General features: G+C 41.2%; 2 protein-coding genes across 7 annotated transcripts in view; both read right to left on the minus strand.

Annotated features, from left to right (window-relative positions):
* Nucleotides 1-6,773, minus strand: part of LOC109872172 (receptor-type tyrosine-protein phosphatase N2) — a 161,562-nt gene extending 154,789 nt beyond the window's left edge. Inside the window, exon 1 of one of the 2 annotated variants that reach the window (XM_031807032.1) lies at nucleotides 6,601-6,773. Coding sequence is in view for 1 of the 2 variants with exons in the window: in XM_031807031.1 (XP_031662891.1) it covers nucleotides 5,490-5,574 (85 nt within the window). In the remaining variant the exon portion in view is untranslated. Of the gene's footprint in view, nucleotides 1-5,489; nucleotides 5,810-6,600 lie in introns of those variants that run through there. The other variant, XM_031807031.1, reaches the window with a different exon arrangement.
* Nucleotides 6,774-7,388: 615 nt separating this feature from the next.
* The window catches only part of LOC109872062 (extended synaptotagmin-2), a 47,987-nt gene continuing 34,939 nt past the window's right edge, over nucleotides 7,389-20,436 (minus strand). For 2 of the 5 annotated variants that reach the window (XM_020463156.2, XM_031806418.1), the window contains 16 exons: nucleotides 18,031-18,151; nucleotides 17,635-17,811; nucleotides 17,312-17,397; nucleotides 17,113-17,161; nucleotides 16,923-17,012; nucleotides 16,161-16,256; nucleotides 15,344-15,445; nucleotides 12,716-12,790; nucleotides 11,599-11,685; nucleotides 11,194-11,343; nucleotides 10,522-10,898; nucleotides 10,248-10,343; nucleotides 9,673-9,804; nucleotides 9,466-9,571; nucleotides 9,233-9,282; nucleotides 7,389-9,064 (listed from right to left, as the gene is read on the minus strand). In XM_020463156.2, the coding sequence (XP_020318745.1) occupies nucleotides 9,016-9,064; nucleotides 9,233-9,282; nucleotides 9,466-9,571; nucleotides 9,673-9,804; nucleotides 10,248-10,343; nucleotides 10,522-10,898; nucleotides 11,194-11,343; nucleotides 11,599-11,685; nucleotides 12,716-12,790; nucleotides 15,344-15,445; nucleotides 16,161-16,256; nucleotides 16,923-17,012; nucleotides 17,113-17,161; nucleotides 17,312-17,397; nucleotides 17,635-17,811; nucleotides 18,031-18,151 (1,843 nt within the window). In that variant the 3' untranslated portion in view covers nucleotides 7,389-9,015. Of the gene's footprint in view, nucleotides 9,065-9,232; nucleotides 9,283-9,465; nucleotides 9,572-9,672; nucleotides 9,805-10,247; nucleotides 10,344-10,521; nucleotides 10,899-11,193; nucleotides 11,344-11,598; nucleotides 11,686-12,715; nucleotides 12,791-13,940; nucleotides 14,004-15,343; nucleotides 15,446-16,160; nucleotides 16,257-16,922; nucleotides 17,013-17,112; nucleotides 17,162-17,311; nucleotides 17,398-17,634; nucleotides 17,812-18,030; nucleotides 18,152-20,436 lie in introns of all 5 variants that reach the window. The other 3 variants (XM_020463158.2, XM_031806419.1, XM_020463157.2) reach the window with 2 other exon arrangements.

A 20,436-nucleotide genomic window follows, 5' to 3' on the forward strand; every position in this document is an offset into this window, starting at 1 on the left:
TGAGAAGTGGAGAAGAGAGAAGGGGGATATGAGAGGAGGGGAGAGGAGGACAGCCAGGAGAAGAGCAGGCCTAACAGGGCACAAAGTTCTCTCTCCATTTGACAACCCCTTACCCTCACTAAGAGGACACGATGTATAACCCTGTCCATATATCCAATTGAACTGCAGTATCAAATCGGTCTCAGGCCGGGGCCACAGCAGCTATACGGAGTGGGATGTGGGCGGCTGCATGGATCCACCTTCCTTAAGTTTATAGAAATAATTATTTTGTTATCTCTAGGTTTTTAGTGATTCCTTTTCTCCCTAGTGGTTCCTAAACACATGTTTTCATCATAAGGGATTTAGGAAGATACACTGTTTATTGCGGTCGGGAGCTGCTGACCCAAATGGCACCCTATTCCCTATGTAGTGCACTACTTTTGACCAGACCCCTATGATAATAGGCTGCCATCTTGTCACAGCATGTGGTCCTCGGATGGGGGCTGAGGAAAGGGTCAGGGCCTGGGTTTACAGTACACACAGTCAGCCCTACCACCATCCCCTGCAGTGTTTCTGGGGGTGTTTTGGGCTCAATATGTCACATTGCTGTCATACCACAGCAGCAACACTGGTGACACACTCCATAGGACACCCCAGGCAGGGAGGCATGGCCAATTAGCACTCTGACATGATGGAGAACGAAGACACGTGTGCTGTGCATCAAACATAAGTCACCTCCTTCTGCAGTGGTTTCTACAGCATTGGTGCTGATGTGACTGCATTACACATGCTAGCAATACTGACAAAAAATAGTATGTGTGTCTTTTGAAATTGACATTTTTTAACATATTGAAAAATAGCGTACTTTTGAAGTTGAGTTTGAAAGATTTTGGGTGTACATGTATGATTAAGAAGGGACCCACGTACTCATTCTTAGTCAGACACAGACAGACAGACTCAAACTCCTTCCATCGTGGCCCTGCTACTGATGAAGGAGTCTGCTTTACTCTGCTCCTTCCTGTGTCTGGGAGTGAGCTGGTAGTGCGTAGGCAAAATAGAAACTTCTCAAAAGGCCAAAGCACCAAAACCAAACATCAAGAGAAGAGTGTGCCTGGCATTCTGATCAACCTAATGAGCCTTGGGGGAAACTAAGCGATAGCTGAAGTTGAATGTGAGGCTGATCATTTTTTTTACTTAGAGTGGTGATATAGGGCATTATGACTCTATATGCCATGCATATAAAGGCTTTATGACTGCTTTATGAATGCTACATATCAACACTAAGTATTACCAAGATGTTATTTTTATAGGCACACACAAGTGAAGGATGAAGCTATTAAAAAAGGAATTCTGACAAATTAATCATTTAACAAAACTGTGGGTGGCTTTCCACATGGCTGTCTTGGATTTGCTCTTTACTTGCAAAGGCATAACGTTTGTCCATCTGGGAAATTAGATCTCTGTGTAGAAGACAGATGAATGTCTCTGTTTATTGGTATCTTAAAGGAGCATTAAAGATCTCATCTCAATATACTGACAGTTGTCAAGCCTACTCCCGTTCCCTCTCTCCGGTGCCGGCCTACTAACCATTGGTCTTGTCAACCCATATTACGCACACCTGGCAACCATCATTACACACACCTGGACTTCATCATTACCTAGATTACTTCCCCTTTATTTAGCCCTTAGCAGCCTCAGGCTTCAGGCAGTATTGGTTTTCTTCCCGTTCAGTATGCCTCTCCTGTTTTGTTCATCTGCTTATTCTCATTATTAAACTCCCCTTCTGCAGCTGCTTCCTGACTCCTAGCGTATACGTTACAGCCGTTGTTGCTCAAATGGCTGCCGCCTGTTGATTGACATTGTCAGACATATACACTGTGTCTATATATTCTGTGTCTGTGTTCCTTGACTGTCAACATTAGCTTAAATGATGATTGAAGACTGAAAGAGCGTAGCCACACCATGGCTACACCTACAGAACACACAGAGGCTAATCAAGAGATCAAATAATGTTACTGGATGCTGCTGAATATTTTACCAAACAAAGTTATATTACAAAAGCTGCCACAAGTCATACTGTGCACATTACTGTCATAACTGATAAAAACATCTATATTTCCACTGACTGTCAACCTTGATAAGACCTGTGTAGGGAGTGGCCAGGGAGAGCGTCAGGGGGTAAAGTATGCCCTTAAGGAAAAACCACATGAATTTCACGAAACACAGGATCCTAAGTTAATGTGATAACATGTGACAACATGTAAAATAACATGTGATAACATGAAACTACATGTTAAAATATGTGATCACATGTGAAGTTTCACGTGAAATGTCATGTTATTTTCCACGTGAAATGATGTGATTCTCCACATGTGGTTTTTCTGTAAGGGGGAGCTGTAACCATTGTGGTAACTGCTCTGCGGCACGCCCCTGTCCACTATATCTGCTGTTGCGATTCAAGGCAGATCAAACAAAGACAACAGTAACGCCCTCCCCTCCGCCCTCCCCCTCCTCTCCATCATATTTGTCACTTGACATTTAGTTCGAGTCATTGCATTCATGTCCACCCCTTATTGTAAAGAGAAGTATTAATAGTAGCCATCCTTTTCCCTGAGGTGTCCCCTTGTTTACAACCCATGTCAGTTCCTGTTACATTTTCTCTTGTTTTTAACACGGAACTATTTTGGCTCTGAACAAACATGAGTCCAAGTCCACTTCCCAAATGGCACTGTATTCCCTCAAAATAGAGTGCCATTTGGGACGCAGTCCATAAGTTTAAAGTTATTATCTTTGTGGAAATTGAGTCACACACTCCAAATATCTTAACCCATCGACCTGACTAGAAATACTTAGAATGTAGGGAAACCAAATCAAATATTGCCATCATTAGCTCACCAAGGCCTCGGAAAAGGTCTTCCATGCATGCCTGTGCACCCATGTCCATAGAAACAGGTATTAACATCTTTAGTTCATGCTGATTATTCAGTTGACGACTATTGAGGCTGACATCACCTGGTTGCAGTGTGTGTATACAGGGAAACTACATGGACAGGAAGATATATCGCGTCACAGCATGTCAACAGACTGTCCTCATGAAATACCAAAGCTGCAGAACAGGCTGAGCAATATGAAAATGCATTTACCTATTGGGACAGGCCTTTTACCGATTCCTCAGGTAGTGTTATATATGGAGCCAATTTAATGCCAATAATATTGAGTTGAAATGCTTAATATCCATAAACCAAACAACTAAAAACTGAACGCAAAAGGGAATAAATGTGCCTTGAGATCAAGAAAAGTGAACAGTGGATACAAGCTTTGGCTGAGACTTCAGAGGATTGAGAAAAGCTTTGTGTATCGTGTCCATGCTCCAGTCTGGTGGACCAATGCTGGAGCTTTGGATCAGGCAGTCAGTCTCAGGATGTGAGAGGAGGAGATGAGAGCAGGAAGGTGTTTACAGGGGGCAGTTAGTCAGGCACCATGAACACACAGAGATTACTATCAATTTAAGAAGCTTTGTGTGAGCACACCTCCTGATTGAAACTTTGATTTTCCACGGTAGTTCTGTCAAGGTCCACAAACAATGGAGCAAATTTCAGGACTGCTATTCCTAACCACTATCTGTGCACCCCTCTAAATTGACCAATTGAAAGTTGATTTTTTTTCACCTTCCAGTTTAACCCTGTACTCAGACAAGTTACATTTCTGTAGGCTGTTGGTTCCCAGTCACTATGGCTACAGTGGGGATGATAATGCACTCTCTTCTTTCTCCCTGCTGTCATTGGGGAATTGATCCAAGTATGCTTTCAACTTAAGCCACCAATCCAGGAAGAAACTCATTACTTAAAGAAGCAACACAAAAACATAGGTTTAGTTTAACAGCAGGCCTCTTCATCTGATTGTAAATCAGCAATCGCACATAAGTGACACTACAGCCAATTAAGAAATGCTTTTGATCAACTGACGCAAGAAGTGAAAGTGACTCAGCCAGTGGAGCGCAGGCGTCCAAAAATAAACACAGGAGCTTCTAAATCAGTGTATTATTGTTCTCCTCTGAGTGTGCTGGCAGACCGACCACTCCATTAACTGCAACCAAAAATAACATTTTCAACATTATGGGGCTCTTTCCCTGACCCTAAAACCGAGACTAAAAGGCAGACTCAATGGAGATTATCTATGGAAGGGGTTTTAGGCCAAGACTTAATCTGTGTCTTGGGAAACGGCCCTACATCCCATGCAATAAAACCACTGGGAAGTGATACAGGCAAGGCAGTGTATTGTACAATAGGGTCCATAATAGAGTAAATGCTATGGAGGGTAGAACAGCTAGAGTGAGCTGGTAATACAAAGGCTGCTCTTGTACCTGTGCAGTAACACTGTAATTACTAGGCTACATGGCTATAAGGCTACAACATGTTTATACAATATTAATATGGTAATAATAGCGTTATTACACAGGTGTAATCGGATGCATAATGTTAAGTGTTGCAGATAAGTCCAAGGCATTGTGTATATATTTATTAACAACTTTTCTAACACCGTATGCTATTACTGTACTTGCTCTTTATAATATAGTATTTAGAACAATTCCCTGAATTATTGTGTGTCAAACTGAAATTTAAATAAAGGGAAATCACTGTTTGATATGACACGGTTTGATATGAAAAATATGGTTTCTAAGGGCTGAGTATTACATTGCATAGCCTATACAGAATAGTAGCCTATGTAAGTAAAAAATAAAGCATTTAAACTATATAACAAATGGTCCACCCATAGCCTAACACTAAAAGGAGGCGGCGTTTTAAAATCGGATTTCTTTACATCTCTCTTCTTAAAGTGCGTCTCTTTTTAATCATAGATATGGCTACAAACTAATGGGTTTTGGAAGGTTTGGAGCCTAATAATGTGGTGGTTTTCCTCCCAATGAGCATAGCTACCCAAATGGTCGACATAGCAGGTGGCTATGGTGGCCTCGGGTACTACCACAGCTTTTCCCCTCACTGACTCTCACCATCTTCGTGATAGAAAGACATTAGACAGCAAACGCACCACGGTGGCCTAACGTGATTCTCTGCTATTTCTCCCTGCAAAATAGCTATGCTGTATCCTAAATAATGGCATTCATTCCATTAGAAAATAGTCATCGTTAAAAGTAGCAAACACTTGACATTGATATATTGATAGGTGCGTTTTAGCTTGCACATGTTAAAGACGTACATGCAAACAACATGTCTAAACAATAATATAGGCCTATATCATAGCCTATTTCTTGCACATTTTTCTATATTACAGCAACACCCCCCCCCCCCCCCCATATTATAGATATAGCTGTTAGCCTATCTCTTAAACAAGAGCTGCAGTCGTACAGTAGGCTATTCCGCGCCTTTCCCAGCTGCCTAATGACCAATAAAATATTGACAGACCCAAAATAACAGTATGTGCGTCTCCTGGCAGCTGATGCAGTTTGGGATCATTATGATCCTTCAGATAAATACATGTAGGCTACTCACCGAATTTCCTGTCTGCAGAGGCTAAAAAATAGGGTTGGGGAGCAAGGAGGACGAGAATAATGTAAATCGAATCCATGTTTCTCATTCTTGATCCATGACACACATGCGGTAGTTAACAATCCATGTCTATGGTTTCGTTTTGTTTTATGAAAGGAGAGACAGAATCAGGGAGAGAGATGGAGGTTGGAAGGTATGGGGAGGATGCAGGACGATTCAGCCAACTCCATTGGTCTCGGCTCCTGCAGTAAGTCTCACTACGATGATCAGCACTATGAACAGACAAGCGTTGGCCCCTCCTAGCTGACGCCAAGCAGAAGCGCACCTGCGCGTACACCATTACACAGTCTACCTAAATGTCTTTAACCAATTATAAGAGGCACATGTCAATAGAAGATATCCACTGATAATAAAAATAGTGATATTATGATTGTAGTTTGGTGCTGTACTAAGTAACCTAGACTGTTTCACTTTGTGAAAATGTTCCTGAAAAGTATTGAACAGCCGATTTAATATGTGCCAATTGCCAATATGCGCCTTCTGTTATAATGTAGGACAGGGCTATTCAATGTCGGTCCTGAAGGGCAGAAACAGTTCTAGTTTTCATCCTCTCCGTCAAATACGGACTAATTCAGGCCTGTGACGCCAGGTGGTTGCAATTAACTACCAGGTAGAAAAAAAACAAGTGTTTTGGCCCTCCGGGACCTGAATTTTAAAGGACCTGATGTACTATAGGAAGTATAACCAGTTGGCCTACTGCATGTATACTATGAGGGCACGTGGAGAAAATCCCAATGAACAGCATTTTTTCCAGGAAATCCCTTTGAATTAGATACAGTTCTAGCATGATTCCCTCTCCCTCTCATACCCTAAGCTCAGCGTGTGACACCACATTATCGTTCCGTGGCAGCGCATAGGTTCCCTCTCTATCATGCAATACCACATCTGTTATTTGCGCGACCTGCCTTGGTTTCCTCTTCAATCTGAGACCTTAAATTATGTAGAAGACCAAGGTCAAGTTAGTTTTATATAAGATATTCGGGAGATGTGTTTTCTCTCGTCAATAGCTATGGAATCAAGCATGCCATGACTACGAAGATGAATAGAACGTTACCTCGGTTAGAAGACCTACTGTAGACTTTGAAAAGAGAGAGCTGAGGAATGTGGGAATGGAGAACAGTCAGGTGGTTTGAGTTGACTGATATATTTATCTTCCTGAAATGAATGACTAGATAAAAGGTAAACCAAGGTAATACAAATGCGTCAATGGTTGACTCATCCAATCAGGGAGTCAGTCATCGTGAGCACACCATTTACAAATAACTATCCCTCGAAATGTTTGCACATTACATATTTTTGAAGGCGCTTGTGACTCGTGTTCACATCGTATCGGACTTTTGGAAATATATTACTTGCTTACTCATTGTAGAAAGAGCGCTACGTTTACACAGGACCACAACTCTGCATTTTGTTCCCCACGAAGTGATCTTTGACTAATCACATCAGATATTTTCAAAGCAGCTCTTTCCAGTTAGAGAAAAAATATCAGAATTGGGTTGCCTGTCTAAACGCAGCACATGTTAGCAGAGTTTCCCAATTGGGAAGTATCAAAATCCACCAATAGGAAGCCCTAAGCAAATAACTTACGTTAAAACTAACTAGGAGGTCCCGAGTTTCCGACGAGACATGAACACGGCATCGTTTGCAGTGAGCAAGCTTGTGCATTATTGAAAGGGCCCACAAGATGGCATCAATACACCTACATTGATTTGATGAAAACAAGACGAATACGATTAAATGAATGAAAACAAGGCAAATAAATGAAAACAAGCATTAGTGCAAAATCAGCGAAATAAACTTTGATAACAGTGGGACATTAGAATGAAGTCCATGGAGTCAAAGTAATATACAGCTTATTGCCGTGCATACAGCAAAAGCTCTTTATTATTTAAAAGACATAAGTAGAAATTCTCAAACATGGAAACCGTAACAGCTTCTTTATACTTTAAAATATCTTAATATTTGTGGATTTAAGGCACAAGATAAATAAAGTACATGGAGAAGGCGAACCAGTTCAGAACAAGAGGACAGGAACTTGACTTCAGAGACCGTTTTCATTTGATGGCTTACACATAGGTAGGCATCCAACTAGTTTAAAAAAGGACAGAGGTTTGAGAACACAAATCATAACTAATACATTAGGTTACACGCCAATATGGTACAGTCTAAAATGTTTTCCATTAATATGCATCATTAATGTGGTAACCGGATACAATATGGTCATACCCACAACGTAAACCAAAACAATTCCTTAATTCTTATCATGTGTTTTTCTTTTGCAAGCGATTGCATTAAAGAGAAGCTTTGAATAAGATATGCATGCTGAAATGTGTTCGTAATACAAAAACAGAATTAAGACTGGTATATTTATTGATCACAAACATGATACATATAGTTCACCAACCATACATAACTGATCTGTCCTGATTTCAGAGTTGGAAAATCAATTACCATAAGCCACAATGACTTGAAGAAGGCTGGAATATTCATTTGAGGTTAACTAGAGCAAGTTCTGTTATTATTACTGTTCCTAAACACTATGCTTTGAAAGACTTTAAATAAGGGAACAAATATTGTGCAAACATGCATACATATTTGGCTTAGTTAAAACCCCATGTAGGCAATAAAATGAAACACTTGTGTCTTTGGTGGCCAAGTACTGTACTAGGTGCACTATTTAACTTAGAGGAGAGACTGTCAACTTGTAGTGCCATGCTCTGACAAAAGTTCATATTTTTAGATTGTAGAGTTTATATGTAGTTTGTTTAATTATAAAAATGAAATGGTAATTTTGACTAAGCGAAACCTCCCTCAACTAACACTATAATAAACCTCATCTTTAGTCCTCATTGTCATTGTACATATATGTTGTACATTCCCCACATAAACCAAGGCGGTTAAACCCGCTGTCACAGCCGTAGCAAGAAAATAGATATTTTGTTACGGTCCTCAATAATTTCCTCTTTAAATATGGAATTATTTTTCATTCATTTTAACACCACATACTCCCTTTCTTACTATTGCACTGGAGAGTTTCTGAGTGGGCAGCGATAACGATGCAACTGATGTGTATAAATGAATATCAAAAGCTTTTTCTTTCTTTTTTTTTACAATTGCGAGTCATGTAAATAATAATAACCGTAATTAAAAAAGGGGAAACAAATAGAAGATTTGCCCACGGGCTTAAAAGCAACTGTATGGAAAAGGCAGTTACGTTTGTAAAAGATTTGGGCTGTATGTATCATGTGTCTCAGAGTAGGAGTGCTGATCTACGATCATGTCCCCCCCTGTCTATGTAATCTTATTTATTATGGATTCATGTCCATATTATCTTATTTATTCTGATCTAAAAGGCATAACTGATCCTAAATCAGCACTACTCTGAGATGCTTGACACATGCGGACTCTAGTGGCAATGATACATGGTTGAAGACTTGGTTAGGTCCTCCTCTAACTCTCATGGTGTAGTCTATAGCTGCTGAAGAGGTTTTTTCAGACCATCCTCACTCAACTCATACCTAGTGGCAAAGACAGACACATTGTTATAAAGCAGGAATAACAAACACACGTTTACATTAACTACGCTTAATTCTTTGTACCTCAAATGGTGTGATGAGAGCAAATAATGTCTCAATTTGTTTGAGAACAAGTAAACATGACTGTATTTTTCAGTTATTTTCACTAACCATTGTGTCCATCCTTTTGCGATATCCTCATAAGTCAGATCCACTAGAACCTGTCAGGATGACATGATATGAAGGAGGAAGGGTGAAACATGGACAGGTAAATTAGAAAGAGTGATTGCAAAGTTTCCCTGTGAATCAGCATTAATGTGTTGTCACAGTTATGTCATCCAATAATGGACAAGGTATGCATGTATAGACATAGTGCTGTTGTAAGAGGACAGGTCCAGTCTCACCTTTCCCAGCAGCCCTTTGTGTTTGGAGAAGATATTTCCTCCGTTCTTTACAGCCACGTCCAGAGTCCTCCTGTGTAGCTCCACGATCGACACACTGAACTCAAATCTGACAACACACACAAACACAATTACACAATGATTACCAGTACACCACCAGTAAATCCATTGATGTCTGATGGTAAGAATAGTAAAGAGGATGAAACTTACATCTGGTCGTAGACAGGGTTCAGTGTCTTCTTGTGCATGTGGGTTTTCCTCCTCCCAGACCGTCGCTTGTCAGGTAGAAGATAGAGCCGCACGTATGGATCTGACAAGTGATCTGTGAACGCAATCAGGTTTCTGTGGGGAGAGAGAGAGACATGAAAACACAGGAATAGAGCAGGACAGACCGATAACGTGGACTATCCAGGGATAGAATAGATCCATTCAGGGCAGCTACTGTAGCTCATCAGTCATCTCATTACATGTGCCCTCCTGGAGTCTGAAGTGTAAATCAATGTCCTATTGCGAACTGAGTAGTTTGACACAATTAAGTTAGCTGGATCATATCCTTTGAGTTAACAGAAAACAACTATCAAAATAAAAAATAAGCTTGTACTGTACATTTAACATAGAGTGGATTAAGCTGATACAAATGACACCTTGTCCAATACTTAGTGTATAGACTAACTACAGTCCTGTATGTGTCCCAAATGGCACCCTATTCCCTATAGAGTGCACCACTTTTAACCAGAGCCCTATTTGCCCTGGTCAAAATCTAAATCTCCCATCATGTCACTTACCGACAGGCGTGTACCACCACGATGAGCTTGTTTCTCTGAGAGCTGTGTCTGACAGTCAACTGCACTTCACCCAGGGGGAAATTACTGGCTGAGCCACTGTGGACAGAGACACACACATTAGTCTCTTTGTTCACATTAGGTCTGTAATATAATCTGCAAGTTAGTCAATAAATCTGTATTCTATGCTTTAATTATGTCACAATGTGTTGTGTATGTGCACTAGCCTGCGTGTATCAATGTGTTTTTGTGTGTGCTTGGTTTCATGCATGCTTACTTCTGCAGCTCTCTCAGCCTCTGCTGGAGCTCCTGTGTGGCGTAGGGGTTGGAGATGTCTGAGGCGATGCTGGGGGTTGACCCCCTGTGTGCCAGGTGTTTCTGAGAACCAGAGATGGCCAGGTTGGAGGTGCTCCTACCTGCGTCGGCCAGGCCGATGCCTATCGGTCCCCCTGAGTAGGGCTCGTCATCCCCCCCTCTCCTGTGGAGCTCCTGGGTGGAGGTGGCCACAGAGCTGGGGAGGTCCAAGACAGGGACAGGGTTGGGGGGTTCGGAGACTGACGGTCTCTTCATGGGGATGGGGTTACTAGTGCTAGCCTTACGAACCTGCACCGAGGACGTCTGGTCTGACGCTACCAGCTTCTCCAGACACAGAACCTGCACAAGTGGGACATAGAGGTTGGAGAGGGTTCAAAATAATCATACGAGACACATTGCTTGTCTTTATTGAAGAATGTGTAGTATATCGTTTTTTATTTTTAAGCAAAAATGTAAAATAATTGCTGTCAGGTTAAACATTTAGCAGGGAGAGTACTAATGTGAATATGACTACGTACCAAATGGCAACCTATTCCCTGCATAGGCCTGGACAAAAGAAGCACCCTATATAGGGTGCTAATTTGGGACATAGACAATGTAAAAGAGCCCTATTCAGACCCTCATGGACCCTTACCCTCAGTGCAATCTTTATCTTGAGGGTGCAGCTGGGCCCAGAGTTCTTGAGGGGGAAGCGCTGGTGTAGTGTCATGTCCTCAGCCTCTAGGAGACGGACCAGGGGCAGGTTCAGAGTCCCCAGAGAACACTCATGTTTCTCATCCTTCACCTGAGGAGAGGAAATGGGACACACAATCACACAGCCACAGCACAAATTGCATCAAATTTCACAGCAAAACAATTAAATGAGGTAAACTAGAGGCAAAGATGTCTTAAAACAGTAAAATCATTGAGTGTGATTTAAAACAGCAGGCAAAATCAACTCCATCTCACATCATAGCCACAGAGATTAAATCAGACACATTTGCCATACTAAATAGCTAACATTTTGAGGTCCCTCAGGAGGGAAATCATGCTTATGTACCTCGACCTCCAGCTCTTGGCATTTGGGGTTGTGGATGAGGAAAGTAAACGCCTCTTCCCATACAGGCTCGTTGGTCTTATACCTCGTCTGGTTAGGGAAGGAGGATAATGTTAGAGACTGTATATCAGCAAGGACATATTCTATTCACATTGCACTGGAAATACCTCTATTTTATATGGTTAATGTAACCAGTGGTAGAAAAAGTACCCAACTGTCATACTTGAGTAAAAGTAAAGATACCTTAATAGAAAATTACTCAAGTAAAAAAGTGACAGTCACCCAGTAAAATACTACTTGAGTAAAAGTCTAAAAGTATTTGGTTTTAAATATACTTATGTACTTTTGGGTGTCAGGGAAAATGTATGGAGTAAAAACTACATTATTTTCTCTAACTTCTTCAGGATCGGTGGGACCCCCACAGGGCAGTTGAGCTAACATATGCTAATCGCATTAGCCTGAGGTTGTCAGTAACAATAACATTTTCCAGGACATATACATATCTGATATTGGCAGAAAGCTTAAATTATTGTTAATCTAACTGAACTGTCCAATTTACAGTAGCTATTACAGTGAAATAGTTCCATGCTATTGTTCGAGGAGAGTGCATAGTTATGAACTTGAAAAGTTATTAATAAACCAATTAGGCACATTTGGGCAGTCTTGATACAACATTTTTAACATAAATGCAATGGTTCATTGGATCAGTCTAAAACTTTGCCCATACACTGCTGCCATCTAGTGGCCAAAATCTAAATTGAGCCTGGGCTGGAATAATACATAAGCCTCTCTCTTGCATTTCAAAGGTGGTAACCAAAAAAATAGTTTTTTTCTTTGTATTTTCTTTAACAGATCTAATGTGTTATATTCTCCTTCATTCATTTCACATTTCCACAAACTTCAAAGTTTTTCCTTTCAAATCAAGAACATGCATATCCCTGCTTCAATGCCTGAGCTACAGGCAGTTAGATTTGGGTATGTCAATTTAGGAGAAAAATACAGTACAGATACCTCCCCAAAATACTTTAGTACTTTAAAGTATTTTTACTGAAGTATTTTACAACTGAATGTAACATACAAATGTAGGATCTAAAAAATGTGTTATTTTGCTCGAGCTTACCTTACTCTCATAGGTTTTGTGGCCGACTGTGAATTGTACAAAGGGACTCGGGACACTGCTCACTTTCTTACCAGACTGTGAAACAAGAACAGGTTTCAAACACATAATAACCTCTAGCCCTGTGAGATGTTAACTTCATAGGTACTACTGTATCACCCTAGCCTAGTATCAAGTTCAGTATTTAAATATCTATTCACATTTAAATACCCCCCCCCCCTGCTGTTCTATCACATGTGCAATGATGTCCGAGCTAAAAAAAAACGAACAATAGTTGTTCGTTGTTTGCAGTTTTTCTTTGGTGTTGTAATATCCCGAACTGACGTGGCAGTTTCACCAATTAAGAATTGTAGCTTAAATAATTTATTTAATTATGTAGAATGGGTACATTCTCAACAATATAATTCAAATGTAATTATAAGGAAGATGCTCTATATTTGTGATATAAAGGTTATGTTCAAAGTGATTTATGTAAAACGAATCATGTGGATTGATCCCTCATTGGCTAAATATGGCAGCATAAAGACTTGAGATCAGGAAGTATTGAAGTTACATAAATGTATATAGAAGAACCCCATAACACCAGGAAATAGAGTTGAAATTGGAAGAGAGGAAATGCTTACATAAAGATATATTTTCTTGGAGCATTAATCATCTCATACAACACATTTTTTTTTATATACATCAGAATATTAGAATATAGTGCATGGGATGCAGTTTTAGTCCAACAAACACAATTAGTAGAGTTTAATCATTAATTTCACAAAACAAGGAACGCAAATCAACTTGCAAGGCATTTTTAATGCTCCAGCAGCGCTCCTGTAGAAATACATGGGTGGGGAACAACTTGAAAGCAATATTACTCACTGGGATCGAATCAAATCAATCGATACAGTTGATGCCAAATGGTAAACTTAATTGCTTTTCACTAAATCCACTTCCTAATAGAAAAAGCACAGTACTTCACGTGCTTCCCGTACTACAGTGGAACTCTCTGGTCACAGGGGAAACAGCAGTGTTTCTAGGCCCTGTTCAAATACCTTAAATTCATCCTTAATCACTGATCTATAAGTGAGTGCACAGATGAAAACATAGCTTCCACCCCATTGCTTTCACCAGTCTTACTGTATTACAGGAAGGGTGTTTAAAATTTTAAAAAGTAACAGGGCCTTTATTCTTCCTCTGTCTGTCTGTCTGGATGGCTCTGCATGCTCGGTTGTTACATTACCTTGATGGCCTTACTGACTGAGGCCTTCTTCAAACCGTCATGGTTGAATTCTAAAGGATTGCGCTTTTTCCCCCAGGGCAGGAGAGAATGAACACACCAGGTTGGTTATTAGGAGAGAGCATGCAAGGAGGAGGAGGAGCAGGAGGAAGAAGAGGAGGAGGTTAAATCATGATGCGACGATGAAGACCACACACCAGACGACCCCAAAACCAGGACGCCAGGGCAACAGGTAGAGACAGAGACAAAAACAACATGATGAGCACAAGGTTAATAAATCATGAAGTGTATTGACAACGACATACCCAGGAAAAACCCAATGGGAGATAAAGAGGAGCATTCATTATGGAGAAAACAAAAGGACCATTCCAACCCTGACAAGGCTGTCCAGTAACAGGAGTGAGATGGTGTTGGTGAATAGAGAGTAATAATTGGGGGTAAGGTTGCAAAATTCTAGTAACTTTCCCAAAATTCGTAGGTTTTTCTAAAAATCCCAGTTGGAGGATTCCAAGGATAGGACAGAATCTGGGAATCCTCCAACCACAAATGGGGATATTCACGTTTGTACTTTTTATCTATGAGATTCCAGATACATTATCATCTCTTTATGGGTAAATGGAATGGAGTCATTCTCTTGATGAGTACTTTCGTACAACACAGACAACATCATTTCTATCAACAAATACATCTACAGTTCATCCACAGAGCGAAGCATTTCATTTAGAACGTAGCATATCCTTGCATTCTGTATCACATTAGTTATTCATTATCTGTTGTTAAAAATGATATTTTTGTTGTCAGCTACACATCTCTGGAGAATTGTTAACATGTCTGGACAGGTCATGTCACTGACTCCTTCCCAAATGGCAAACTAATCCCTATATAAAGAAAAGGGTGCCATTTGGGATGCAGACCATGCCTTGACAAGTCATGCCATTGCTTTTGGACTGAGTAGTGTGGGAGGCATGTGTAACAGGAGACTGGCATCGGGAGATGCTTTGAGATGACTGGTTATGTCTGGAGTTTGAGACAAGGCGGGGCAGGGTCAGTGTCCTGAGGACGCCCGTGTTACAGGTAAGAGAGCATTTGTTGCTGGGGCAACAACCCACTAACGGGCGGGTAATGGCTGGGTGAGCGGGATGGAGGGAAAGCAATCTACAGACAAGCCTCCTAACATGCCTCTGGCTCTTTTGCACCGAGATCTTTCTCAAGTCCTGGCCTCATAGTTATGACTGACAGCCTCACTGTATGTTTTATGCAAAATATTAAGAACCTATACGTGCATAAGTCATTCATACGACAGTCAACATGCTTATTGGAATTTCTTTCTCATTTCAATCGTCATAATTACAAACAAAAATCACACTGTGAAAAGAAACCAGGATGCAAAATACCAGAGGACTCACAAATAAGGTCCTATAGAGAGAGGCTGTATTCTCACAAAAGACTAGGCCCGAAGCTCTCCTCTCTTTTAAGTAGCCAGAACCCAAGTTCCCCTCGAACACACTCTTCAGAGGAGGAGGGAGGAGAGAGAAGAAAGCAAAGAAGAAGAGGCTGAAAAGAAGACATGTGAAGCAGGGTTTGCCTATGCTATGCATTTATGCAAAAAGAGTCCAAAATAATTCTGTGATCTCACAGGTATTATAGAACAGTATATCAACTTCAGCTACAATAAATGTAGCCCTTTGGCAGACTATTAGTGTGAGTGGCCAGTTGAGACGGAGGGAAGAGAGGTAGTGAATAAAAATGTACATGATCCCGAGGATAAATATTAACATTAGCATGAGGATCAATAACATGAAACGAGGATAAAGATTAACATTATCATGAGGAGATGAGAGTGGGAAGGGAAAGAGTTCAAGCAGGAGAACAATCAGAAGAAGAGGAGAAAGAGGAGGCAGGTGAGAGAAGCTGGGGTGAACTGGGAGGCTCATACTGTCTGATGACTAGTAGACTGGCACAATAATACCTTGTTTTATGGCCTTTGAGGAAACTTGACATTACCATCTCCTAACTAACGCATTAAAGAAGCTGTGCTGAGTTAATGCAATGTAGTGCGTTTTCCCATCCAAGTTAGTTTAAAATGGGACCAATGACTGATGTTTAAGCTCTGCTACTGTACACATAGGCCCCAGCAGAACGGATGATCAATCTTAAGGATATAGTAGCTGTTGTGGTTCTTCCTATTCTTACAGTGAGTTTACCACAGGTGAAGTGACTTACTGGAAGGTTCCTTGCTGAGTCCAGGTAGACCACCAGAAGGGCAGACGACAGGCCATCGTTAGCCTGGCCTTTATCAGCCTTAATACTGGTCAGCACCTAGCAGAGAGAGAGCGGAAGAGGACCAGACCATAATCAATAGTTACAGTTTGTCACTCAATTCAAACTGTATTTGTCCCCTTAAGACAATGGTATTAGGGTTATAACGGTGCTTCAAACAGGCACAGAGACAGTAAATAGGAGACAGAATGAATGCTGCGCTTTAGCCAATACTGTAGGAGGTGCAATTTGTACTGTTGGTCAAACATAGAATGATGTGAGTTACCTATTCTTGGCTTCAGAGCTGATATAATGGACTGCAGAAATGCAGTTTGTGTCCCAAATGGCACCCTATTCCCTATTTAGTGCATCACTTTTGACCGGATTAGGGTACCATTTGGGCGACACCCACAGCATCAGGTGTTACAGGGATCTGTGAGTGTACTAATGGAACAGATGTTAAATAAGCACCACAGCACTAGTTCAAACAGAGTGAGCACTCCCTCTTGGATTCCCCAACCTATCCCTCTAATCTGCATGTTTCATTTACTCACTCTCACGTGGATGTAGAAGGGGAATATGTAGACTCATTAATGTTAACATAGAGACTGATCTAAAGTAGCACTCAGAAAGACTATATAGTGCACTACTTTTGACCTGATCAAAAGTATTGCACTACATGGGCAATAGGGTGCCATTTTGGATGCAGAGTTGATAAAGGTGTACCTGATCCAGCTTTTCAGGAGTGGGGAGCAGAGACAGCCACTCTAGTTTTAAATGCAGCTTTCCGGTGTTCACCTCCTCCATGACAAACCACTGGAATGGAACACATTGTGCTGGATGATCACATATACAGTCTTAACAATTGAGTGTTTTTATTAAGAACGAAAGAAGTCATAAAATAAATAAACTTTACCTCATCAACTTTCTGTTCCTTCTGAAGTTCAGCCACATCTATCAGTAAACTGCAAGGGAAATATACAAATGCTGTGAGTTCGTTGGAGAGAGGGGCTAACACATGATAGCTTTATGCGCTACAGCAGAGGTCACGCTTGATGTTCAAGTGATTTTGATGGGTGAGGAAGGACCCCAAAGGATTTGGATCTATCATTAACCTTCCTAGGAAATCATCCTGGTCTGTGTCCTCATCAAACAGCTCTATCTCCAGGTTCTGTGGTCCTGAGTGCTCATACACCAAAGCCTGAGGGTCACATTCACACATACAGTATTTACAGACCTTTTGTGTGGCATACAGGACAACATATTGGTAATGTACTGTAAGAATGTCTCTAATGTCAGACAACCCACCCACTCCAACATTGTAAGAGAGTCCCATTCAGTTTCTTCAATTAGACATTCTCTCTCATACTGCCGACATAAGAATCATCCTAAGAACACTTCTCAAACCTCCCTGTAGACACTTTAAAATGTTCTCTACCTCATAGACTTCGTTCCACTTAGGATGGATGTTCTCCTTGACCACCTTGCTCTGGAACAGCTGGTTGCCGATGTGAAGGACACCGTACGGGTCTGACTTGCCCTTGATCAGACCCCCCAGGAACTTATCCTTCCCTAACAGGTCCTGGGCCTCCAGAAAGTGAATCCTCAGGACACCCTAGAGGAGAGAGAGAAAGACAAAACACTAAGTTCATACATACTGTATATCATAGTGATTTCATGTATTACATTTACATTGGAATTCAATAATGCCACAAAGGATGGGTTGCATTTGAACATAACAACAGTACAAAAAACATTGATTCATTTATCAGGCTTGGCTTCATATAGTGGAATATGTGTTTTGCTTTCGGTGGCGAGTGGGAATCCTCCCTACTTTAGGTATTGGGAAGCGTAGCTGAGCCAGCTGAGCCTCTCCCACCAGAGGAATGGTGATGCGGTTGGGCAGGACCAGGTAGCTGTAGATGATGTCTTGGATCAGGTTATCACACAAGCCACTAACAGGGGACACAGACAGGGATATAGGTTATAAGACACACAGTCCAGGGGACACTGATAGAAAACATCCATCTTCCATTCAGGCTGCTGCTACCTCCATCCTGTTTCAACCAACATTCTGCATCTCAAATGGCACTCTATTCCCTATATGGGTCATTCTACAGAAGTGGAGTAAATTGGGGGTAAAAAAAATGTAATCGCATTTGTATCCTATTTTTCCCAAACTTTCAGCACACGTGTATACAACTGTATAAAATCGAGCACACAGTGATGCAATCTCCATAGAAACATTGGCAGTAGAATGGCCTTACTGAAGTGCTCATTGACTTTCAACGTGGCACCGTCATAGGATGCATTCCTTTCGTCACATTCCTGCCCTGCTAGAGCTGCCCTGGTCAACAGTAAATGCTGTTATTGTGAAGCGGAAATGAGGTCTGAAGCGCGTAGCGCGTAAAAAAAAAACACCTGTCCTCGGTTACAACACTCACTACAGAGTTCCAAACTGCCTCTGGAAGCAACATCCGCACAAGAACTGTTTGTCGGGAGCTTCATGAAAAGGGTTTCCATGGCCGAGCAGCCGCACACAAGCCTAAGAACACCATGCACAATGCCAAGCTTTGGCTGAAGTTGAGTAAAGCTCTCCGCCATTGGACTCTCGAGCAGTGGAAACACTTTCTCTGGAGTGATGAATCACGCTTCACCATCTGGCAGTATGATGGACGATGCACAGCGCCAACTGTAAAGTTTGGTGGAGGAGGAATAATGGTCTGGGGCTTGTCATGGTTCGGGTTAGGCACCTTAGTTCTAGTGAAGATAAATCTTAACACTACAGCATACAATGACATTCTAGACAATTATGTACTTCCAACTTTGTGGCAACAGTTTGGGGAAGACCCTTTCCTGTTTCAGCATGACACTGCCCCCGTGCACAAAGTGAGGTCCATACAGAAATGGTTTGTTGAGATCGGTGTGGAAGAACTTGACTGGCCTGCACAGAGCCCTGACCTCAACCTCACCAAACACCTTTGGATGAATTGGAACACCGACTGCGAGCCAGGCCTAATCACCCAACATCAGTGCCCGACCTCACTAATACTCGTGGCTGAATGGAAGCAAGTCCCCGCAGTAATGTTCTAGTGGAAAGCCTTCCCAGAAGAGCGGAGGCTGTTATAGAAGCAAAGGGGGACCAACTCCATATTAATGCCCATGATTTTGGAATGAGATGTTCGACAAGCAGGTGTCATGTCCACACACTTTTGGTCAGGTAGACATACAGTATATACTACTTACACACTTTGTATTGCATATTTGAAATATTTACCCGAATTCCTTACCACCCCATAAACATTACTGAATAAAATTACATATTGCAATAAAAAGGGAAAACCATGCACAGTAGTGATCATTTTGATAAACCTATTATAATACTAATTTTATGAATTCATTTGGATACAAAAATTAACAAAAATGGTAAAAACATGATTTTTAACCAGAATTTCCAAACCTTAAAATTTAATTGAGAGTTTTCTGTAAAATGTTCATTATTGATTGTATGAATCTGAAACTTGTTGATTGATTTAATAACTTATGCATTGTTGGATTCTGGGTGAAACGCTGAACATTGTTATACTCAGAAGTATAGGAACAGTTAGAAAAGAGACATGAGGGGTGCCATAATGAAGCTTTGGAGGGGCTGAGAGCAGGGAACACGATCACATGAGGCAGTACTGAGAAGGGGAGAAACTGTTGAAGGATCATATCACTTAGCTCCCTGCTCAACAATAATGACGCAATGTTTCGAGATAAGGAGGAAACCACCCAAAGTGGGGTATGAATACCACCACAGGGGAAGCCATGTCTGCGTCTGAATTACAGCTGTATATCGGACCTTTGGGAATAATTAAACTTGGTTAAGCTTCTCTAGTGTCTGTGGGTTATTTATTCTGAAAATTAGAACCTAACAGCATCTAATTATTTATGATGTTATATGTTTAAATGATGACTTTAGCCCTGCTGGCTATGAATTTCAATACTCTACATTTTTCCACTACCCACAGTGGTCCTCTGTAGCTCAGTAGGTAGAGCATGGCTCATGCAACATAAAATTGAAGATAGCCTCAATGGCGCTGCCCACGCGGTCACAGAATTGTTAATAGCAGAGACACAAAGATGAGACCTCTACATACATTATCTCTATTGTGTCAATTGTCTCGGTTGTGACCATTTTGATTTATTTTGGGCTTTAAAAGACTCCCCATAGCTAACATATGGCTGGCTATCTTTC

This window comes from Oncorhynchus kisutch, linkage group LG27, assembly GCF_002021735.2.
Source record: "Oncorhynchus kisutch isolate 150728-3 linkage group LG27, Okis_V2, whole genome shotgun sequence".
Classification (NCBI taxonomy): Eukaryota; Metazoa; Chordata; class Actinopteri; order Salmoniformes; family Salmonidae; genus Oncorhynchus; species Oncorhynchus kisutch.